The sequence below is a fragment of the Alosa alosa genome, chromosome 3 (genome assembly GCF_017589495.1).
Source record: "Alosa alosa isolate M-15738 ecotype Scorff River chromosome 3, AALO_Geno_1.1, whole genome shotgun sequence".
Lineage (NCBI taxonomy): Eukaryota > Metazoa > Chordata > Actinopteri > Clupeiformes > Clupeidae > Alosa > Alosa alosa.
This window is the reverse complement of record NC_063191.1, coordinates 2353877-2378593: the sequence shown is the minus strand read 5'-3', so window position 1 is coordinate 2378593 and position 24717 is coordinate 2353877. Positions and strand designations below refer to the sequence as shown.

At 42.5% G+C, this 24717-nt stretch overlaps 1 protein-coding gene across 1 annotated transcript in view; it reads left to right on the top strand.

Annotated features, from left to right (window-relative positions):
* LOC125292016 overlaps positions 1 to 22715 on the top strand; it is a 33133-nt gene extending 10418 nt beyond the window's left edge. The window contains exons 4-7 of the mRNA XM_048239085.1: positions 4516 to 4661; positions 11640 to 11784; positions 19946 to 20103; positions 22074 to 22715. Coding sequence (XP_048095042.1) covers positions 4516 to 4661; positions 11640 to 11784; positions 19946 to 20103; positions 22074 to 22268 — 644 coding nt within the window. The 3' untranslated portion in view covers positions 22269 to 22715. The remainder of the gene's footprint in view (positions 1 to 4515; positions 4662 to 11639; positions 11785 to 19945; positions 20104 to 22073) is intronic.
* The last annotated feature ends 2002 nt before the right edge of the window (positions 22716 to 24717 follow it).

The following is a 24717-nucleotide window of genomic DNA, read 5'->3' as shown; positions in this document are numbered from 1 at the left end:
TGGATCAAACCAATGACGGATGTGTCATCTGCAAACTTCAGGAGTTTTACAGTTGGGCTCTTTGAGATGCGGTCATTAGTGTAGAGGGAGAAGAGCAGCGGGGAGAGGACACACCCCTGTGGGGTAGGGCTTTGACTCTGAACTTCGTTATTCGAATATAATTCGATTATTTTAAAAATGAAAGATATTCGAACGAATTTTAGGGATCTCTTAATATTCAAACCTGTAGTTTGCACGGGGCAAGGAGAGTCTGTGTTGAGGTAACGTTAGGCCTACTTCTACCGCCTACTCTGGTAGAGTTTGACATACTACAATGCAAGATATATTTAGCCTATTTTATTTATGGACAACATAAGGCAGGGGGTGTGTGTTGCTTTTAATTATGAATGTTCTATCGAACATATTTTTATTGATATCGATTACATGTGCGATACATATCGCTATCGTTTTATTGCCCAGCCCTATGCTCAATAATAACAATTTTGACACACGCATAAATACTCAGCCTTTTGTGCACGTAGTCTATTGACATTGACTGATACACTGCCCTCTGGTGGACAGAACAAATAGAACTTTGAAGTTTGATACCAATATCGGTTGAAGACATTTAATGGTTAAAATATTATTAATACATATTCGAATATATTCGAATTTTAATATTAATAAACAAACGAACTTCGAATATGATTGCCCTGTAGGCAAACTGCAGAGCAAACTGCAGGGGGTCCAGCAGGGGTCCTGTTATGTCCTTCAGATGGCTCAACACCGGCCTTTCAAAAGATTTCATGTCCACAGACGTCAGGGCGACGGGCCTGTGGTCATTTAATCTTGTGATGGAGGTTTTTTTGGGGACTAGGATGATAGTGGAGCATTTGAAGTAGGAGGGCACTTCACTTTATTCACAAATTACTCGAGGCAAAAACTCTGCCTCGAAGCCTCGTTAAATTCCTATGACGCGCACTATACGCGCAGGGATCTGATTGTTCCACACGGACCGTTGTTCAGAAAGCACACCACTAGCGCGTAATACATTCTGAATTTAGTTGGCACGATGGCGGAGTCAAGATGTCCATAAATGGCAGAGAATGTCTAAAGTTTTCAAGTAAAGTTTTGGGATCATTACATACTCAAAAAGGAAGAGAACAAACATCTGAACCAAAAACATCCACTCCATGCTGTTTCACCAAGCGTCGCTGAAACAATCAATAAAGGATCAATAAAGTATCCTATCAATCTATCTATCTACGTAGCAGGGTTGGGTATTAACGGATTACATGTAATCTGGATTACGTAATCAGATTAAAAAAATCAAATAACTATAATCAGACCAGATTACAATAAAAAAAATGTGTAATCAGATTACAGTTACATTGTTGGGGATTACCTCATTATATTTTATCATGCAAATAATGCAACTTTTTTAGGATAGCCTATTAATTTGACAAGCAGTTCATTCAGATGTTCACTTTTTAAACTTTTTTAAGATATAGTTAAGAACAAAATTATTCATACCCCTGGCAAATATTGATTTTCTCTTGACCAATGTGTTTGGTAATTAAAATGACACTTGCACATGCCAAAAGGTTGCAAGACAATGTGGTACAAATATGGAATAAAAAAAAGTGTTTTTATCTTTTTTAACATTTTTATTAAAAATTGCGTGTTCAAAATTATTCATACCCTTTTTAAACAATCACTGGAAACATCTTCGTTTACCACCACAGCTCTCAAAATGGTTCATATAATACCCACTAAGCCTCTTCATGTCTCCACAATGATTGTAGACTGCACCTTTTTAGCAGCAATCTGGGTTTCGAGGCAGGAACGATTATTTGTCATCACTTTGGCCTTGTGCTCACTTTTTTGACGGATTGAGGTCCGCTCTAAAATGTTGATATTGTAACGATTTGATAGCGACACACACAGTTGTCCAATCAAAAGGTTTATTAGCTGAAAACGAGAGCAGGGACTCGGACAAATACCGAGACACTATTACATAAGAAACATAAGGGAAGTCAATAAAACAAGCACGATACACAAACAGGGTAGTCACATACAATACACCGGGTAAAACACATGAGGTGCAACCTAAAGAAAGACTACACAAGCTAACACATACATGACAAGGTAAACGCAAATACACTCACTAAAACCGACATTACACAAACCAGCATTCACACACATTGCATTCTGAGAGGCTAGCACTCTGTCCAAACGACACCGACGTTACAATATTGTTCTCTGTTAACCATTTCTTGCCTTGTTTGGCTGTATGTTTTGGATCATTGTGTGATTTAATGTTCAAATGCTACCTTTTGGGGCAGCCATGGCCTACTGGTTAGGGCTTCGGCGTTTGGGCATGCCGGTTCGACTTCACTAATTCACGGATTGGGATAAATGCTGAGACCAAATGTCCCTCACGGGATCAAAAGATATACTTACTTACTAATTTACATACTATTGGGGCAGGTCTCTCGGCACACTGCCTGATCTTTTCCTCCTAATCTTAATGTAGCCTCTTGTTTTAGTGTTACCGTTTACTTTGAGAAAGTCACCAGGTCATCCCAAAATAATACATTTCTCACCCCCACAATTGAAATGGACATGGTGTCATTTGGGTTTTAATGCTTCCCTTTTTTATGCCAATCTCAGGCCATGTCCCTGGGTCAAAAAAAATCCAGCGAAAGCTGAATTCTTTGTCCAGGTGTGCCCTTATAAAGGTTAAGCGGAGTTGTGCATGTTTGGAGAAGAGCAGAGAAAAATAGAATAAGAATTCTTTCATCAATTCTGTGGTGGTGTCTTTTACTTGATGGGCATATTTATTGAAGTAATCTAAAAGTAATCCTAAAGTAATCAGATTACGTTACATGTTTTTGGTAATCCTACTGATTACGCAATAAAAATGCGTTCGATAGAATTAAGCAATATAGCACGAGTGAGAGTGGGGTTGGTCATGGATATTCCCACGGGTGTTGTTCGGCCGTAGCCACGAGGCCGGAGGCCAAGTGGCGCAGGCAACAACAGCCGTGTGAATATCCATGACCAATCCCACGATCACGGTAGAAGTATGCCTACCTCAACACAGACTCTTAATGAGTCCTTGCCCCGTGCACTCTCTCTCTCTCTCTCTCTCTCTCTGTCTCCCTCTCAACAGGCGCATCCCTCCTCAGCATGCACATGTAATCCAAACATTCACAATCGTGCAAGACGACTGGCTAAATTGCTATTAAATCCGGTTAGCATCATTAGCACGCTGCACGAATTTGTTCAAAACTGTTGCATTCAAATTGACTGCTAAGTTCTAATCATCTCAATCCCGATGCAAATGGAAAGGTATTTTCCAAGACTCAAAGGGGCCCGTTCCAAGGAGATAACGTATTCATTTGAAACTTAAACACGTGGGGAAACTGAACAATCTAACCAGTAGACTATGATAAACTAGCAAATTAAGCTACTTTGTTTACAATATTTCCAGGCTTCAACCAGTGCTGCTTTTCATTCAGACTTATGTGCACATTTATTTATTTATGTGTTTTTCATGATTGTGTTGCTATTTATTTTCCCTGTTTACTTTGATTGATAACTGAGGTGATTAAAATCAGAGGAAGGTTAAGTTTAAAATAAAAGTGTTTAAATTGAACTTTTTTGGTGTAGGTGTAGAAATCTACATAAAACAGATATTTACTTTGATGAAGTCTAGATTACAGCATGAAACTTGTTGTGCATATTAATAAATTAAATTGCTTTCCCTCTTGTTCTCCCTCCGAGCACTTTACAACATACAACTTTGTTCACCCAGCTCAGTCATGCACAAGAGGCTGCAATTTTACAGAGAGCATTTTGAACATTATTTAATTGTTGGCAATGGCACTTATAAACACTAAATGGGTAAATTGCAGTAAATGGGCTTAGTTTTGGAGCCAAATGTTGGAGTTAGAATAAATACCTCTGTGCCAATTGTTTGATCATTTTACAGCCACATCATTTTCGCTATGCATTATTTGTTTTGGTTGTTTAAAAATGCAAAAAAAAAATATCCAATTAATCGATCGATAAAGTGCTAGATTAATCGATTACAAAAAGAATCGATAGCTGGAGCCCTAGTCCTGGAGCTTTCTTGATCTTCTGCTTCTGAAAGAGCCGGCACACATCCTTCTCGCTGATTGTTAGTGCAGGGTCGGGTGTTGAGGGGAAACCTTTTGTGCGTGAGAGGTGTGATAATGGGTGCTTTTCAAACCTGCAGTAGAAGTTATTCAGGTCGTCCCTCAACCAGTCTGGAATTTTCTGCAGGGTGAGCAGGGTGTAATATGTGACCTGTTGCAGGGTCATTGGCTGAGAGGCTATTTTTTAGCTTCTCACTGTAGCTTCTTTTGGCAGTAAAAGTCATTCAGGTCATCAGGCAGTCGCAGTCTGGAATTTTCTGCAGGGTGGGGTTAACTCTTTCCCTTTGTATCTCTCTCTCCCTCTCTCTCCCTCTCTCCCTTTCTCTCTCTCCATCTCTCCAACCTCCCGTAGCTGGTTCCTGCTCTCCTGAGGTGGTTGCCATGGCGTCTCCTGGTTACCTGAGTGTCCAGATGGATCGTGACCAGAGCCTTCAGTACGAGCATGAGGGACATCTGAGCTACAGAGTGCTCTACAGCAGGGAGGGAGAGGACATGAAGGTAACACACATACACACACACACACATACACACACACACACCTGAGCTACAAAGTGCTCTACGGCAGGGAGGGAGAGGACATGAAGGTAACACACACACACACACACACCTGAGCTACAAAGTGCTCTACGGCAGGGAGGGAGAGGATATGAAGGTAACACACACACAAAAAAGATTGAAATTGACCGCGGCCATCTTTACGAAAATGCCGTTTCATGGGTGTTCGTTTCCAGCACCAGCTAGAATTAGCCTATTAGATTCCACGTTACAGACGGAGACAACGTAAGGTACAACGGTATGCCGTTGATGAAGATTGGACATTCCCTCAGAGGAAAAGAAGTGGTTCGGGAATGCGCTTCACCTCGTTATAAGCGCAAATGTTTTTCATTGGTTGGGATAACATTTTGGGAATGGTGGTAGAAGTTTGCCCTGTCTCTGAAGTCCTGGGTTATTTAATGTGATGTTCATATGTGATAATAAACAATGCGAGTCAATATTGAGTCACTTTAGGCTACACAAATAATGATTCCTAAATGCTATATTTGGACAGGTTGTAGGCCTATTACGCAATAGGCTATCCAACGAAAATGACTATAATTAAGGCGAGACACAGCAGGTGAAAGCATCGATTTTTCATGCACTGGTCAATTTCGAGCTAGCAAATTACCTTAGCATGTATTCTATCACACTACTACAACAAAAAAAGTCCGATTTACACATTTAGGTGTTTATTTCATTATATTGTGTCTACTCGCGCCTGTATATTTCTCAGACATGGGATGTAAGAAACTTGTGGATAGCTGGGATTTTTGCTGCACCCAGTGTGAATTTTTAGCTTGTTTAACCTAGGCTACATTTGCGGGCAGACGAAATGAAGCCAAGTTAAACTTACCGATAGAGGCGCACATCCCTCGGGTATTGTGGTTCGAGCAGGCATTTCAAGAGTCTGCAACTGTTGTTGGATATTTGGCTTTTGCCTCGACTGGCAGCCTGGCCATTTAAATCAAATGCATAGCCTAATCATGTTAATGTTGCAAGAAAGCAAACTAAATAAGTCATTGACATTTGTTTCGTTTTAAATCACTTGGGGAGGCATATTACATGATCCAGATGTTGCGTTGTCATGGACTACAGGTAGGAACTACAGCCTGTGCGTTTTAAAATAGTTTTCATACACAACACAATGAGTAGGCTAATAATTGGATATAGGTCATTGCTATGCATCTGCTAAAATGTATTGTAGCGATCTCACCCTCAGACTCAGAATCACCTTTGGCCAGGACAGCCATTTATTGGAACAGGCAGTTTCAGACACACTCAGACATACTAGGATAGGGCAACACAGGGGTAGTCTCAGCCGCACATGCAACACACAATAAGGGTTTACCACACACATCAACACGGGGATAAGCACATGAGGTACAACCAAAGAGACTAACACGCTAACAAATACACAACATGGTAAACGTAACTACAACTATTATAACCGACATTACACATTCTAGCATTCACTCGCACTGCATTCTGGGAGACACTCATTCAACGTTAAACATGAACATCCACCGACGCTACAGTATGGTCATAGCCAGATACCTTGTCAACCCACACATAAGGCAAATAATAGCCTGATACAACATTTACTTTTTTCTTTTATTTAACGCAAAGTCCGGTAAAATACAGCCTAACCACGTAGGCATTAAGTCAAGTATCAGTAGCTTAATCCAAGTAGTTAGTTGTTTCATTTGTCGTCTTCCAGAAATGCAAACCAACATGGACGCTGAGGGGCGGCTCGTGCCCAACACTAAACTTCGTGCATGAGCTGTCATCTACCAATCAGCATGTAAAAACTGGTGCCGGAAGTTGCAACCATGTAACGCCATCTTTTCAAAAATGTCGGCGGCCAAATGCCATGCTAAGTGGCTGAAGCTAACCCTTCAAATCCTGACCCCCTGATTAGCCACCGTTAAATGATATGAAGATAATGTCATAGACACAGACATATCGTTAGCGACCGTTAGGTGCCTTGCTCAAGGGCACTTCAGCCGTGGATGGGGGCATGGGAGAGTAGTGCTCAACCATCCCCCCCCCCCACATTTTTCCTACTGGGTCAGGGATCGAACCGGCAACCCTTCGGGTACAAGCTCGAACCCCTCGAACAAGTAGGCCAACCAAAGGGTTGCCGGATAGATCCCCGACCAGTAGGAACGTTGATAAACCAGTATTCTTTAAAAATTACGTTCGTCAATAAACCAGGATATTCTTTAAAAATTATGTTTGTCAATAAACCAGAATATTCTTTAAACATTACGTTCGTTAAAGAAGCCCTATGCAACAATTTTAGCAAAAATGACCTTAATTATGCAGGTTGAGAGTCGTTCTGATGGTTCTACAACACTTTTTGGGTCGTTTGGTGGGTGCTTCGTCTCCCCCTAGTGCTTCTCCATGGAAAAAACGAATATGCAACTTTCTGGTCGCGGACCGAACACATCCAGAAGTATCCAAACGCGCCTCGAAAATGTAGTCAGATTGTAGTTTCTAAGAAGACTGCAAAACGGACTCCGACTTGGCTTTGTTGCTGTTGAAATCGTAAGTAGCCTACCCTTGGGTGAACTTCGTTTTTGTAATGTGATTTCATAGTCTCTTGAACAATGTGTTTGCTCGACCGTTTTATTGCGAGTCCTGTATGTGTTCAGCCTGGTTTCTTGATGGCTAGCTCGCTAGCTAGTGGGGGTTTAGCGTAGCAGTCACTTCCTACCGAAGCTGCAGGGGGAGCTGTGTCGTGAAAAATGCAAGCCCAAATAAGGCGAAAACCCAGAAACAGCGAAGGAATAACCAGACCTGCATAAGGCATCTTTAATAAACCAGCATATTTTTAAAATAATAAACCAGCATATTTTTTAAACATTACGTTCATTAATAAACCAGCATATTTTTTAAACATTCAGTGTGGTCTCCCCTATGTGAGCTCTACTTTTAGCCAAATGGTCATGACACTGTGTGTGTACATTTATATTTACGTGTTGTGATGTCACGAGAGGCTGCGTCCTGGAGGGGCGCTACATTCCCCTGAGATGGCTGCAGTCACGGACAGCTTTGGCTCCATCTGCTGGTGGAGTTGGAAACTCCACCCCTCAACACACGAGATCCCAACACACCTGAGACCGATCAGGGCCTGATGAGCTGAAGGGCTTTTTAAGGCTCAGAGACACAGTTGGTATCAGAGTGGGGTTTGGGAGACAAACTCCAAGTTGTGCTCTCAGAGGAGTGACAGACGGTCGAAGTGGCACTTTCCACGTGAAGTACTTGAAGACCGGAATACTTACCTGAAGACTGGATTACTTACCGCCGGATTGGCCACGGGCTGCGGCACTGACTAAAGTAAGGCTGAAGACCGGTTTCCAAGAAGATGTTTACCTGAGGGAATGGGACTATGATTTCACGTTTGAAGAGACATTGTTCAAGTTTTGACGGTTGAAAGATCAACCTTATCCTTAGTTACCCTTTTGAACTTGGCATACCTTTTTGTTAATTCCTAAGAACTTTATTAAAAACCTTCGTGGTATTATAACATTGTGTCGTTGCACTGCTGAACTGTCCCGCTGAGAGCCGTGTAGCCTCTCATGATATCACAGTGTGTGTGTGTGTGTGTATGTAAGTAATTGTGTGTGTTTTGTGTGTATGTAACTAAGTGTGTGTGTATAGATGGATACTTTATTGATCCCCAGGGGAAATTCAAGGTCTCAGCAGCATGCATACAACACAAACACATTCTTTAACAGCAGAAAGAGTAATTAAAGTATATAATATAAAAACACAACTAAGCAGTAAGGACAGTAGAAGATAAAGAATATGCTAAATATACTAAAATACAAATTATACTAACTAACACTTAATCTAAATCAATTCTAAAAACAGTATCCACATAGTGGTGATTAATAAATCAGAGGCGCTTGCAATGACTGAGGCAGGGACTGAGCCTGTGATTCTCTGTGCATAGTAAGGTATGGTAAGGTGCTCTGTGTAAATGAGTGTCATGGTGGTAGTGCAATGGTGATAGTGGTCATGGTGATGGTGCAAATGAGTAAGTGCAACAATGCAGAAATAAAATAAAGTAAAGTCTATATATCTATATATTTAACTATTTAAGAAAATGTATAAGTGTGGCCACAGTTCGGCTGTGGCATGGAGGAGGGGGGGGGGGTTATGCATATGTGCTGATGTGCTAATATAGCACGCAAACAGTGAGGCATAAAGACAGTGGTACAAGTGGCTAGTGGACAGACAGTACCAAACATGGAGGGGGTGAAGAGGCAGACAGACTATGCAGAGAAGTCTATCTCTCCTCTTCCCTTAAGTGAGGCATTGAACAGTTCAATGGCCCTGGGGACAAATGACCTCCTCAGTCTGTCTGTTGTGCAAGGCAGTGAACGAAGTCTCCAGCTGATCAGGCTCTTCTGCTTAACAATAGTGCTGTGGAGTGGGTGACACTTATTGTCCAAGATGTTGATCAGTTTGTTCAGGGTCCTTTTGTCAGATAGTGAAGCACTCCAGTTCAGCTCCCACTACAGAGCCAGCTTTCCTAACCAGCCTGTCAATTCGCCCCACATCCTTCTTCCTTGTGCTTCCACCCCAGCATACTACTGCATAGAAGAGGACGCTGGCAACAACAGACTGGTAGAACATCCTGAGGAGCTTACTGCACACATTGAAGGACCGCAGCCTCCTCAGGAAGTACAGCCTGCTCTGCCCTTTCTTGTAGAGTGCGTCAGTGTTGGCTGACCAGTCCAGTTTATTGTCCAGGTGGAGACCCAGATACTTGTAGGTGCTAACCACCTCCACATTGACCCCATCAATGTGGACTGGTTTCAGAGTGGGCTTAGACCTGCGGAAATCCACCACCATCTCCTTGGTCTTTGAAGTGTTAAGTTGAAGATGATTGAGTTTGCACCATTGCACAAAGTCCTCCACCAGGCTCCTGTACTCCTCCTCCTGCCCGTTCCTGATACACCCCACAATTGCAGTATCATCAGAAAACAGGTGAACAGGACTGGAGAGAGCACAGTTCTCTGTGGCGCTCCGGTGCTGCAGATCACAGTGTCAGAGAGACAGTTCTTCTGTCTGACGAACTGTGGTCGCTCGGTCAGGTAATCTGTAATCCAGGTTACCAGGTGAGTGTCCACACCCATCTGCAAGAGCTTGTCTCCCAATCTGAGGGGCTGGATGGTGTTAAAAGCACTTGAGAAATCAAAGAACATGATTCTCACAGCACTTTTCCCCTTGTCCAGGTGGGAATGTGTCCTGTGTAGAAGATAAGTGATGGCATCGTCCACGCCCACTTTCTCCTGGTATGCAAACTGTAACGGGTCTAGTGCATGGCGTACCTGGGGTCTGAGCATACCTAAGACCAGTCGCTCCATTGTCTTCATCACATGTGATGTAAGAGCGACAGGTCTGTAGTCATTAAGCTCACTAGGGTGTGGCTTCTTAGGGACAGGGGTGAGACATGATGTCTTCCACAGTGTTGGAACTTGTCCAAGGCGTAGGCTCAAATTGAAGATGTGCTTCAGTGGCTCCCCCAGTTCAGCAGCACAGGCCTTGAGTAGCCTTGGGCACAGTCTATCAGGCCCAGCTGCTTTATTGCTGCGCAATTTCTTAAGTTGGACTGTCACTTGATCTTTTGTAATGGTGAGGGGTGTAAGGGGAGGGGAGGGGGGGGGGGGGGGGTGCATCTGGGATCTGTGTGTCTGATGGCTGTTGACTGCGGTCGTTGTCACCTCATTGTTCGTGATAAGCCATGTGGGGGAGGGGTGCAAAATCCAGTGATGGTGGGGGCAATGATAGCCTGTGATGATGGAGGTGAGTGTTGCTGGTATTGAGGGGGTGTGAGGGTGGGGACTGGGGGATGGTGGACAGACCACCGCCATTGGAGCTGGAGCAGGGCAGTCAAACCTGTTGTAGAAGTGGTTCAACTGGTTCGCCCTGTCCAGGTCCCCCTCCACAGAGCTGCTGTTCTTCTTCAGGCCAGTGATAACCTTCATGCAGTCCCATGTCTCCTTCAAGTTGTTTTCCTGCAGCTTCTGTTCCACCTTCTTTCTGTAATCCTCCTTAGCTTCCTTCAGCTTGAATTTGAGTTCCCCTTGCACGCGCCTCAGCTCTGCCATGACCCCCTCTCTGAACGCCATCTTTTTCCTGTTAAGAAGGGTCTTGACATTGCTGGTTATCCAAGGCTTGTTGTTGGGAAAGCAGCGTACAGTTCTGGTGGGAACAACAATGTCCATGCAGAAGTTCAGGTAGTCAGTTGTGCACTGTGTGACCTCCTCCAAGTCCTCTCCATTCTGTAATACACTCCAGTCAGTACACTCGAAGCAGTCTCTCAGAGCCTCATCCACTTCGGGTGTCCACTTCCTGAAGGTGCGTGTGGGAACTGGTAGCCTCTGTACTTTGGGCTTGTACATTGGCTGGAGATGAATGAGGTTGTGGTCTGACTTTCCCAGTGGGGGGAGGGGGTTTGCACTGTATGCATCCCTCACGTTTGCATACATGAGGTCTATTGTCCTGTTTTTCCTTGTAGGGCAGTCAACATACTGGTAAAAATGTGTGAGTGTGGAATCCAGTGTTATGTGATTGAAGTCGCCAGAGATCACAAAAAAGGCGTCAGTGTGTTGGGTTTGAAGCCTTGCGATTGTGGAGTGGATGACGTCACACGCTGTATCTGGAAGAGCTCGGGGTGGAATGTAAACACAGACAGCAATTGCGTGCGAGAACTCCCTCGGCATGTAGTACGGACGGAGACTAACCACTAGTAACTCCACATCCTTACAGCATACAGTCTCCTTCACTGTTACATGTCCGGGATTGCACCATCTATTGTTAATGTACAGCACCAGTCCAATTTGTTTAACTAATTGTGTGTGTGTGTGTGTGTGTGTGTGTGTATGTGTGTATGTAACTAATTGTGTGTGTGTGTGTGTTTAACAGGTGTTCTGTGAGGGCTGTGGGTCAGCGGTGCGAGTGGAGCCGTTACCTGTTGGAGAGCGGTACTGTGTACAGGTGCACTACCTGCTCTACAGCAAACCATACGGCTCACCCAGCGATCCTGTGTGCCGGCTTATCCCACACTCAGGTTAGTGTGCACATACACGCACGCACACACACACATGTACATGCACATGCGCACACACACACACACACACACACACACACACACACACACACACACACACAATTAGTTACCTACACACACACACACACACACACACACATGTAAATACATATTGTGCACAAGTTCCAAGCACATGATGTGTCCTCTTGTAAGGGCTGAAGACATCTTCTTTTGGGAGGTGCTCTTCCAGATGACATTGACCCCTGATAAAATACAAATATAGAGAAAAGGACATTGACTTACATGTAGATTATAACTACAGCAAATTTAACCCAAAAACAATCATGCAACATTTTGCACAACATCTACATCAAATATCCAAGTGAGTTTTTAATGTGAGTGCTACCCAAAAACTGTTTATTACAATACTGAATCGGAGGAAAACGCTTTCCATATGACTGATGTTTTCATGGTTAACGTTACCAAAGAAGGAAAGCAATCTTGTAACTAGCATAGTGTCGCTTGCCCCCGAACTCCATCATACGTTTTCTGTTTGTAATGCCAAATCATGTTGATTTGATGGCCACCATGGCTGCCCTAACGTTAGTTAAAGCGAATAATTTTTCAATAGTGCCATTTAGTTGATGGAGATAATTATTCTGGCGACTACCGAAGTTCCTAGCACACACTTACTTTACAGTTTTGCTTCTACGTCAAATATTTGGTGCCATGTCTTAACACACCAACATAGATAGCGTTAAAGTTAGCTGATGGTTCGCCATGCAAGACTAGACAACAACATGCTAGTCATTGTGGCAACTGGCAAGATTTAAGATTAATACTGTTAAACAAAACTTACCGTGATATGTTTGTTCGGAACAAAATCCTTTCGGTTGATGTTCACAATCCACTTCTGACGAACAGCTTGGTCTTCGGCTCGCCCTGGGAATCTGTGTAGTGCTTATGTATGGTGTTACACAGGGGCAGGCTGTGTAATAACGGCGGGTGAACTTATATATTTTTGTTCCATATCTGTATTTTCCCACTGCTGTTGTAACAGCCGAACACACAACAGGTTCTTCCCGACATCGTAAGCCAAAAAACGAAGGGAAAAAAAGACTATTAGTTCAACTCCACAGGTACAGTGGGCAGTGCTTCGACTTGGCCAGCTTCCCTCGCAGTCCGCGCGGGATCACGCGACTTTAATTTGTATTTTTCCAGTGACGCTGCAACGACGCTGCAACAACCGGCAGAGGTCTCAAGTGAGCAGGGTGTCTCGTAAAAAGAAATGGAGCTGGAAAACCCTACACAGACTTCACTACAGACTTTAGCAGACTGGTTTAGACATAATTTAATAATATGCCTGCCCTGCCCTAATAAAGAAATATTTAGTTAACGGCGAGTGAATCCCGTTTGCAGCCGTAGAAGAAATGCAGGACAAATTAAACATTCTGGTTTTCTCCGAGTGCAACGATGATAGACATCATTTGGACAAAATATAGAGCATATGAACCTCCGTTGCTCAGCCAAATGCCTTCCTGTTACGTCCTGTTATCACGGAGTTACAGGCGATAAACTATTTTTGATGGTCACAAGTTTACTTCATTAGCGTTTATTTCTTTGATTATTAAAGAGTGTTTTTCATTTAAAGGCTTGACTTCGTGCTTATTCAGAAGAGCATTTAGTGCTCTCCCCAATCCCAGACGTTCACATTGCATGTTTGTTTGTAATGGATGCAACCGCGAGATACGCTTGTCATAGGCGCCGATACCGTGGGTGCTCCGTCTCTCGGGCACCCACTGAAAACATCGAGCACCCACGTGTGCCAGCTTACAGTCCCGGCTAAATTTACATTAATTTAAAATCAAACATCGCAGTTTATGTTAAATTCAGCATCTCTCATAATGTGATTGGATATGTTGCTGTCAATTCCCTACTTCATATACTAACCACCAATGAGAGCGTCTCTCGTATGAAAATTCCTGACACTTCCCACCTGAAGAATTAACGCAAGGCTTTGTCGGGTCTTCAGCCCGAATGTTTAAAATGTATATAGCCCTGAATATCATTTTAAAAGTAGTCTGACAAAGCTTATTGTTTTGTGACACAGCTAAACACTGGTACCTCATAGAACGTCTATAACATAGCCTAGGTGGTCGCAACTCACAAAAGTAAAGCAGATAGAAAGAACTCACGCAAATCTAGCCTACAACACGCAGACAGCTTCATGCGCTGATGGTATCTTGCTAATTCACTGAACTGCATTAGGTGACACAAATGGTATTGCCTTTATCTTATAACTCCTTGTTTGAGCGACTACCAGGCCTATGGTTTTTAAAAAAGTCAGATGTTCCCTGACAAAGACATTTGAAAATTAAAAATGTTTATTGACTTGAAAAATACACTAATTTTTGCAAACTCCCTTCATTCAACCCTTGAAAACATCGCGGTCTGGTGCGCTATGTAGATCGTTTCTCGTACCATTTAATTTCTCAGAATTTAGGTCTACTAGGCCTACAATAACGTCATCACCAAATACATCTTTTATTTTTAGTTGATCAACCACAAAGAGTAGCATAGGCCTACTGTGCACAGTGCACTGACGACTGTAGCAGCCCAAGGTAACCAGTTGTTGTAGATCAGAGGCAACCCCTTGTTTCAGATAGCCTGGACAACATGTTACCTGGGTGTTGCCTACGTTATTAATTAATGGTAGCCTACAATAGTTAATTGATTCGCGTAACATATTAGTTGGCTCAAAGAGTAGGGAATCAGGATGGAGAGAGTCACGCTGCGGTGTTGCTTTTCGCGGGATCGAATCCAGTTTACTGCTAGTTTTCAAAACATATATTTTTTTACATGTCTTTTGTCCGAGTGGCTGTAATGTAGCCGAGCGCTCATGGCGTATGAAAAGCGACTTCAAACCGCCTAAAACAACTTGTTTGTGAATGTCTGACAACTGCTGCAGCGCATGCACGTGCAAGGAAACCAGTAGGTGGAGAAACCAGAAGGCACACAACACCGGAAGAATTTTAAGGCTATTTCAAGATAGGCTACTCAATGGTGCTATTTCACACGCATTATAGCGACCCCCACTCACCGGGGTTAGGTGGAAGGTGTTAATAGACGCATTGAGCCTACAGTGGACTAGGGCTGTCAAAATTGCTCAAAAATGACGTTCGAATATCCCCTCTAAAATAAACACATGTATTCGAATATATTGGAATATCTAGGCTATATTATTTGCGCATTATGTCAGTGACGCGCATCATGTCATCTGTTTTTAACTTTTTGTATGGTTATTGCTTGACAGGGGGGATCCCAAGCAGCTTTCAGCCATAAGGCATTTCCTAATTCACCTGACACTGATATTCAAAATGTTGAAACTATTTCGGCATAGCCTATAAGCAGTTTAATTAAATGTAATGTTAGTTGTAAACAAACGGGCTACTTGGTGAGGCTTGGCCTCACAGATGCGCTCGTGCCTTAAATGGCAATACAAATCTTCTCGATAGGCCTATTAACTGACCGCCCGATTCACGTTGGCTGGGGGGCAGGGGGGGCCATCAGACATTTGTTCCCAAGGGTCTATGAATTGTTAATCCGGCCCTGCCCCCAACGAACGCAACTTTCCACCTCTGAGACAGCTGAAAAGAAGTCTAGAGGACTCCTAACTCACTAAGACCTACTTACTGTAGGCTGCGCAAACCACAGGCCTTTTTTTGGGCAAGCCTGCATTCTGTGTGCCTGCACAGAATTTTGGGCAAGCCTGCATTCAGCTGTGGTAGCGGCAGCCCCCCCCCCCGCCGCTACCACAGCTGTGGATAGTGTGGCATGCTCACGCTTTATAAAAATAACAACTTGCCAGATATGCCTTCATATCTTCTTCATATCTTTGGGCTTCATTCAGCATTTTGTTCTTCCACTGGAAATGACTCTTCTTCATTTGCTGCCTGCTGCATCCTTTCTGTTTGTATTGTTTAGAAAATGTTTGACGTCTGGAGTTAATGCATTAAACATTGTTTGCTGGTAACCAGCCACAAATAGCCTACAGATTCTTTGCGGCGCATTCTCTATTCTCTCCAAAATGTGCCCGTTCTATAGGCTGGCCAAGTGCGTAATTTCATGCATAAAGCAGATGTATTTGTTTATTGTACAGAAAATAAAAAATAACCTGTCAAGCAGTCAATTGACTACATTGCAGTCAATAAGTAGGGCAAATTCGAAACCAAACGTGGGTCATAGTTGTCTAAGCCTCTGCTGTGAGGCCAAACCCATGAACAAAGACGCATTTTTTTTTGGCTTAAACAAGCTCACAGCCGAACGAAGTCATAGCACTGAAGGGAGGCAACTGGCATGTGATCTCCCCCCACGGGCCAATGGATGTACAAGTTTTCTCCTGTGCCACGATATTTAATCCAGTGTTTTGCAAGCGAAGTTTGCAAAATGCTATTCGCTTTAATTTAATTTTTATGATAGTATGAAGTACTTTTTTGTATAGGGTACTATCTTAATTGCTTTATACTTAATACTTGACCAATGGCTATTGCATCTGTCTATTGAAAGTGAGAATGTGGCGTGTGATCTACTGTGTAGGCTTCATAAAATAAAATAAACAGATTGCTAATGGCCTACAAGCTGATCTGGGGTGCGTTTCCCGTACAACTATGGAGGTTAGCTTTTTACTAACAGGATGCATCGTTTAACTAACCAACATGTAAGTTACGACTGTTTACCAAAACTGTCGTACTTACATAGTACTGTAAGTTTGGACCATGACAGTTTCCAAACTTCAGTAGTTTGGACTAAGGTGGTTAATGACGTTTAGTAGCACGTGAACGGGCACCTGCACATACTTCTGTGGCGCACTGCGTTAAGGCCGGCAGATGACAGCCGCCGTTGCACAGCAGTTATCAGTCCCCTGTCCAAGAGTTCGAATCTGGGTTAAGATTTTGACAACAATATTGACATCGTTGTTTACCTAAGTTTATCTTTTGTGCAGATCATATTATCAAAATCAGAATCAGCCTTCTTGGCTTGGTTTGTTTAAACTAACAAGGACCCCCCTCCAGAAAAAATCAAAGGCTACATATTCTCAGCTGACCTCGTCAAAAAGTGTGCACCACCTTATTATTATCTGCAGGTGTGTGACTTTTACTTACGTGCACATGGCTGCAAATTGACTTTTAATTTATGTATTTTCTGCCTTGGGCATTTTAATATATATGGATGTATGGTGGTTAGAAGTGTAAATATCAATTAGAAACCTAAATATATTTATAATTATTAATTTGCAAACAAATAACTGGCGTCAGTGGACTACACAACTTTACGATAGTGGTTGCGAACGTTTGTTGCTACTATGGTTTTGGGAAACACTAACGTAGTGTAACGATGCATTGGACTATGCAAGTTCCAAATATGAATGTAATTCTGCGGCATAAAGCAGATGTATTTGTTTATTGTACAGAAAAATAAAAATGACATGTCAAGCAGTCAATTGATTACATTGCAGTCAAGAAGTAGGGCAAATTAATTTACCAAACCAAAACGTGGGTCATAGTTGTCTAAGCCTCTATAGCGTAGCCTGTTAAAAACGTCGCAGAAGCCTACCCAAGGCTACAGATTACAGTTAATTCTCTACTGGCTCAATTTTCACACCACTGTTTTGATTTGCGTAGTTGCGTTAACCCAACACTGACAGTAATGTAGACAGCAAATTTCGATTTCCGTTACCACCGTGTAGTCAAGCCTTAAGCCATACCCAAGTAGCCTAAATCTAGGTAAATCGAGCTTTTTCAGAAGGGACGGCAGGCAGAGCGATGTACAGTGGCAGAGCGACGCACAGTGGCTGAAAGTGGTATTAAAGCTTCACGCAGCTTCACGCCTCGTAATGCGCGACTGAAGTGGCCATTTGAAAGCGATTCCCACTGTAGCTATCACACACGTTAGCGGCGACATGTCAACTACAAGCTGCGGTGCCTAACCCGCAGTAATGACACTGCCCCCGCCGGATTAGTCTCAGCGCATGCGCAGTCTTGATCTCAATCTATGTTTCTTTTCTCAACAAGTAATGCCTGTGAATGCGGCGATGACGTATTTTGACAGTTGAGTCACTTGTGCGAAGTCGTACTCATACCAAAGAAAGCCAACTGTAAAGTACTTGTAATTTTTGAATTCATATTTTTTTTTTCATCCTTATTCTGATGGATAAAATACACACAATAGGCCCCAGCCAAGGCGCAACTGGCTGGGGCACCTGCACCGGACGCCGGCGACCCGGGTTCGATTCCTGCCCCGTGGTCCTTTCTGGATCCCACCCCGACTCTCTCTCCCACTCACTTTCTTGTCATTCTCTACTGTCCTGTAAATTAAAGGCATAAAAGGCCAAAAAATAAACACAATATATTTTATGCACGACTGGACTCATTCGAGAATTCACAAATATTTATTTTATGCACAACTACAGACAAATACGCACGTGTATCAAATCTATGGACACAAATATTTTGACAGCTATCTCACTCCATAAAATGGCCTGTCTGCAGTTCTGACCTGTAGGCTTGGGAATCGGTTCCAGGTATCGGTTAGGAACCGATTCCAAACGTTCCGATCCATCGGAATCATACACATCCACACGTTAACGATTCCACTAACGATTCCAATACAAAGCTTTGTTTTAGAAATGTTTACTTTTTTAGAATTTTTTTTCTTTATTGATATTGCACACTTGGTATTCATTCTCTAAAACCACTTTAAATTAGACATTCAAAGCCAACAACTCTAAAAGCCATCCTATAAGTGTTCAGCAAATGATACAGGAATCAATATGGGAATCGCATCAATAAGCAGACTTGACAATGGCATCGATATCAATAATTTCTTAACGATGCCCATCCCTACTGACCTGTCACATGACCTGTCATTGGGTGCATCATGAGTTAACGGAGCTCAGCAGTCTATCGTGTTTTTATAGGTTGAGGGTCTTGATGGTTGTTAGGAAACGCATAATAAATAATAACAAATAAATAATAATAATAATAATAACTACTTCCTGAAGGAAATACAGTGCATGAAAATGCAAAAATATGATGTAAAATATCATACAGAGTAAAAACAAACTATATTGGTTGCTAAGTAGATGAGGTTTAATATAGTTGGAATGACTGAACAGTTAAATAGGTGGATACTTTAAATGGTTAAATTATTTAGGTAGATAGTTGACGATAACTGACAGTTGGAATGGCTCTAATGTTTGCAAATATGTTTACAAAGATAATAATGCTAACCAAGTTACTATGCTAACTAGCATGTGAACAATGTTAAAATGTTAAGTATGCTAACCATGTGACCTAGCTAACCTAGCTAATCATTTTTAGTAGTTATGTTAACTATGCTAACTACCATGTTAACTATGCTAACCATGTTATAGTCATAGTCATAGTCATAGTTGATGACAAGTAACAGTTACAATGGCTGAACAGTTAAAAAGTTCAGTAGTTTAAAGGGTTAAATTGTTTAACAGTGAAATATTGTAGTGAGGACTTTTATTTTGAAACAGTTTTTTGGCAGAGGAAGCAGTTGAACAGGATGTGTAGTCTTAATAGGGCCAGTTTGTATGCTTAAAGCCTGAGACTGGCAGTTGATCCAGGTGGCCCGAACACCTGCCATAGGATTCTAATTGCTTAACGGCTCTATTGTGATGTCATCAGCCCATGTTAAGTCTATGGGGAAATTTTGAGTAGTTTTTAATTAATAGTTTAAAAAGTATAAAAGTTACAAAGATGAGTTACAGTCCTAAGTAAGATCTACGTGACAAAGTTTGAATGAAGTTTCTACGTTAAGCGGTTGAAGCTGCATTAATTGCGTTAGAAGAAGAAGAAGAAGAAGAAGAAGCCTAGGAAGAACAGTACAGTGCATTTTCATGTACTGTAATAATGACTGGTGTGGCAACAGCACTGTACACACGCACACTCACAAATGCACACACACACACACACACGCACACACTCACAAATGCACACTCCCAAATGCACACACACACACACAGAAAAGTCAAACAAACAAACAAATGTAAAAAGTAACTCTCTCCCCACCTCTTCCTGTGCATGCGTGTGCACGTGTGTGTGTGTGTGTGTGTGTGTGCGCGCGCGCATGCGTGTGCATGTGTGTGTGTGTGTAGAGCGGGAGAAGGAGCTGTACCTGGCGGTGTCTCTGGCTGCTGCTTTCTCCGTGCTGGTGGCTTTGAGCATCGGCTGCTACTGTTTCATCAACCGCCACTACACACACATCAAGGACTTCATGAGACCACCCTGCAGTATACCTGACCACATTATTAAGGTAAACACACACACACACACACACACACACACACACACACATCAAGGACTACATGAGACCCTGCAGTCTACCTGACCACTTTACTGAGGTAACACACACACACACACATATCAAAGATTACATGAGACCCTGTAGTCTACCTGACTTTGTGTGTCACACACACACAGTTACGGTTTCCCAGAGGAAAACCGCTGCATAAATGGGAGAGCACAGCAGGGTTAAGACTGGAATAGGGGTTTTATTGAACAGTTCACAAAAAGGCAAAAAGCGGGCTTTAAAAAACCACCAAAAACGCTCAACAGCATGGAAAACCTGGAGTCCAGCGAAGAACCAGCCAGAAAAACCCAGAAAATGCTCTGCAGGGGCCGTATTCACAAAGAATTTTAAGGCTAAAAGTAGCTCATAAGTGGCGAATTTAGGAGCAACTCCTAAAAATAATGGGCGTGTCACTCCTAACTTTAGGACTCCTAATTTTTTTCACTAAAAGTAATTCACAAAGCATTTTTAGACCTAAAAGTAGCACCTAAGTCTGGGACAGCTTAAAAGAAGTGAGAGGACTCCTAACTCACTAAGACCTATTCACAAACCCTTTTTGTGGCATTTCACGTCATGATGTTTTGAAATCATTATGCGGACAACAGGAGCTTTCAATGGCGAGGGAACAATTTTGCATTGTAGGCATAGAGGGGATGCAATAACACCACCAACAACAACCAAAACTACTCATTGTCAACATGTAAATTAAATGTAACGTTTAAAATGTTCTCCTCTTTACAAACGTAGGCATGGTGACAGATTAATTTAATAATGTTGCAAAGATAGGCTACTGCATCAATCCGTAGGCCAATGTTTCATTAGGCTACTAGGCTATTTGTTTTGCCTTACTCTTTATTCTTACTTGCTATGCTAATTATTTGCTATGGATGACGTCATTACTCATGCACGAGCTTGACTGAAGTGACCACCTTGATTGGCTGATGATTGTAACGCGGGAATGATTCCAAACACCTCCCTTACGATGATGAGTGACAGGTGACAGGTCGGAGAATGCGTGGGCTACACAAGTAGTGCGAAGGATGGAAGATGATGAATAACTGAATAAAAAGGCCTAGCCTAAATGAATAAAGAGTAAGGCAAAACAAATAGCCTAGTAGCCTAATGAAACATAGGCCTACGGATTGATGCAGTATCTTTGCAACATTATTAAATTAATCTGTCACCATATGCCTATGTTTGCAAAGAGGAGAACATTTTAATTTGATTCACAATGAAACGTTACATTTAATTTACATGTTGACAATGAGTCGTTTTGGTTGTTGTTGGTGGCATTATTGCATTCCTTTTATGCCTACAATGCAAAATTGTTCCCTCGCGATTAGAAGCTCCTGTTGCCGCATACGCATTTCAAAACATCGCGACGTGAAATGCCACAAAAAGGGTTTGTGAATAGGTCTTAGTGAGTTAGGAGTCCTCTTGACTTCTTTTAAGCTGTCCCAGACTTAGGTGCTACTTTTAGGTCTAAAATGCTTTGTGAATTACTTTTTGTGAAAAAAATTAGGAGTCCTAAAGTTAGGAGTGACACGCCCATTATTTTGAGGAGTTTTAGGAGTTGCTCCTAAATTCGCCACTTAGGAGCTACTTTTAGCCTTAAAATTCTTTGTGAATACAGCCCCAGGCCTGGAATGGGCCTTTTGAAGAGGCTGGCCAGGTGCACCACATCCTGGCTAATTGGATCACCTGGTTGGGAGCACACAATGGAGATAGGCGGTAATACAGAACCATTACCACTCACAGCCAGTAGGGGGTGCCAAAAACCATAATGGGAACATTAAGGAACTTAGGGGGCCGTAACACACATCAAGGACTACATGAGACCCTGTAGAGTACCTGACCACTTTCTTGAGGTAACACACACACACACACACACACACACACACAGTCATCTCACTCCTGTGTTCTGTCCTCTGCAGTTCTTGTCAGGAAAGTTTGTCCATCAGACGCTGTCCAATCCCGGTGCAGAGCTGCAGTCACATGACCTCATCAGCAGCATTGACCCAATCAGAGGGTCTGACTCCTGTGGACAGCATGACCAACACGAGGAAAAGGAAGAAAGAGGAGGGGGGAGGGGGCCACAGAGACAACGAGGGCTCTGGGTACAACTCTAACTCATCACTGATATCACACACACACACACACACACACACACATGAACAAATCTCACTCCAAGCTGAGTTCAAAACTTCAGAACCCTGAACTTGACCATGAGTGTGAGTTTGTGTGTGTGTGTGAGTGTGTGTGTGTGTGAGTTTCAGTGTGTGTGTGTGTGTGATTGTGTGTGAGTTTGAGTGTGTGAGTGAGTGTGTGTGTGTGTGTGTGTATGTGTGAGCGAGCAAGTGGGTGGGCATGTGTGTATCTTGTTTGTGTTGCCAATCATCTACGCTATGCTACGAATAGTGTGTGTTTGAGTTAGAGAGATCACAGAACAGACTCATTCAATAAAGTTCAGTAGTGTATAGGTCTAATTGAGTGCCTGCCACTTTAAGACGTTTGTGAGGGAATCCTTGCAATTAACATTAACACAGTTAAAAGGCTGCTGATGTGTGGATGCAATTCATAACGTAGTTAGTTCAAATAACGGTTCGTACTTCTCCTTGGGACAAGCACTTCTGAGTCTTGAAAAACACTTTTCCATTCACATCGGGATTTTGCAAACATTCAGTGTCAGAGTCAATAAAATGAGCCCTGCATGAGTAACGAAATTGACAAGCAGCTGTAAGTAAGCATGCTAAACTCGACATCCAAACAGTATTCTAACGTTAGCTTTGAGATACTGCTTGATTGTATAACCTAACTTAGGTTAGTCTCCTCAATATACTATGTTGTGATAAGACCTTAGCAGAGGTAACTTTAATGCAGCAGTTTTGAACAAATTTGCGCATCATGGTCACGATGCTAAGCGGATTTAATAGCAATTTAGCCTAGTTCTATGCAATGCTTCTATGTGGCAACAACAATCCTCCAACATCTTGAATTTCCCCTGGGGATCAATAAAGTATCTATCTATCTATCAATCGTGAATATTTTGTTAAATGCACATGCAGAGGAGGGGCAGTGGGCTCGTTACGAGAGAGAGCGGGCGGGGTAAGGAAAGGCTGCGTGCGTAAAAAGTGCAGCTCAATGAAAGGACTTTATCTGATCTATTAAAAAGGCCGGTTTTGATTTTGTTTTGTTTCGGTTTTGATTTTCCCCGCCACAGATTAGTCAACGTATGGGAAACACTGAAGGTGTAAAATGTTAAAATATTTGGCTGCACGCGTTATGCTTGATGAATCAACGCGCATATTTTACGTCGACGTATTTTTTGCATCAACGTCATCGATTACGTCGACGCGTTGTCCCAGCCCTAGTGTATGTGTGTAAGTAATGGTGTGTTGCTCTGTTTGAACTGTTTGTGTGTGTTTAATGTTTGAACTGAGTGTGTGTAGAAGGTGCCATACTTGATTCTGGTGTGTGTGACACACCCCACTGGCAATAAATGTGACATGTCTAAATGCTCTTGTGTCTGCTCCTGTTCCTAATCACACACACACACACCATTACAGATGCGTGCCTGTGTCTGCTCCTGTTCCGAAATGATTTGCAGAATTTTGTTCCCCTAAAGATTTTTAGATCAACATGTTTTAAAAACTGGGATATTCAGTATCTTATAATAGATCAATGTAGGCTTACAATTGTACAAGATGGTCCTTTGAAAGTGGATGGTCTGTTAACACAAACTCAAACCTGTGTCTGTGTCTCTTGTGGATGGTCTGTTAACTCAAACCTGTGTCTGTGTCTCTTGTGGATGGTCTGTTAACTCAAACTCCAATCTGTGTCTCTTGAGCTTGAAGATGATGTGCGCCTGCCTCCCAGAGAGTTGCCACAGGAGCGCCAGAGGTGCACTGGACGAGTGGAAATCTGTGCGATAAATCGCCAGAATTCCCCTTTAAGTTATGTTAAACGGGGTGTAAAGTACACACATAGAGCAGTGGGCAGCAATAACTTAATCCAACACACACTTACACACCTGTGAGGTATCCTACGAAGCACGTTAGACATATCTAGGCTATGTAGACATATCGAGGCTTCACAGAGCCTTGACTCAGGGGTATACGTTAAGTGATACTACGATAGCAGTTATGTGATATATTTGTCAAACTAGGCTTTCAGCTCAGATCTGTGCGCATTCTCGGTGTTGGGATGACGTTGGCCAATCGTGAAACGTGGAGACGCACAAGACCGCCTCTATTTAAAAGCAATTACTTCCGCATTCATGAGCAATAGCTTAATCTACACTGCGGTCATTTTTTGTGTCTAACCTATAACATCAAATAAATCAATTGTCATCAGTTGTTGTATGGTATGCACGTCCATAGTGGGATATTTGCACGCACAGCACTATTAAAGCGCATTCGAGATCCAAAATGTTAGTAGAGGTGGTGCTCCATCTGTAAGATATATGACAGAATCCTACACGTGAGATAACTTCGTTTTTAAAGGAGAAATTGGCAACTATTTCAACGTAATAAACCCGTTTAGAAATCATTTGGATGGTTAAATGACCTGTTCCGGTGA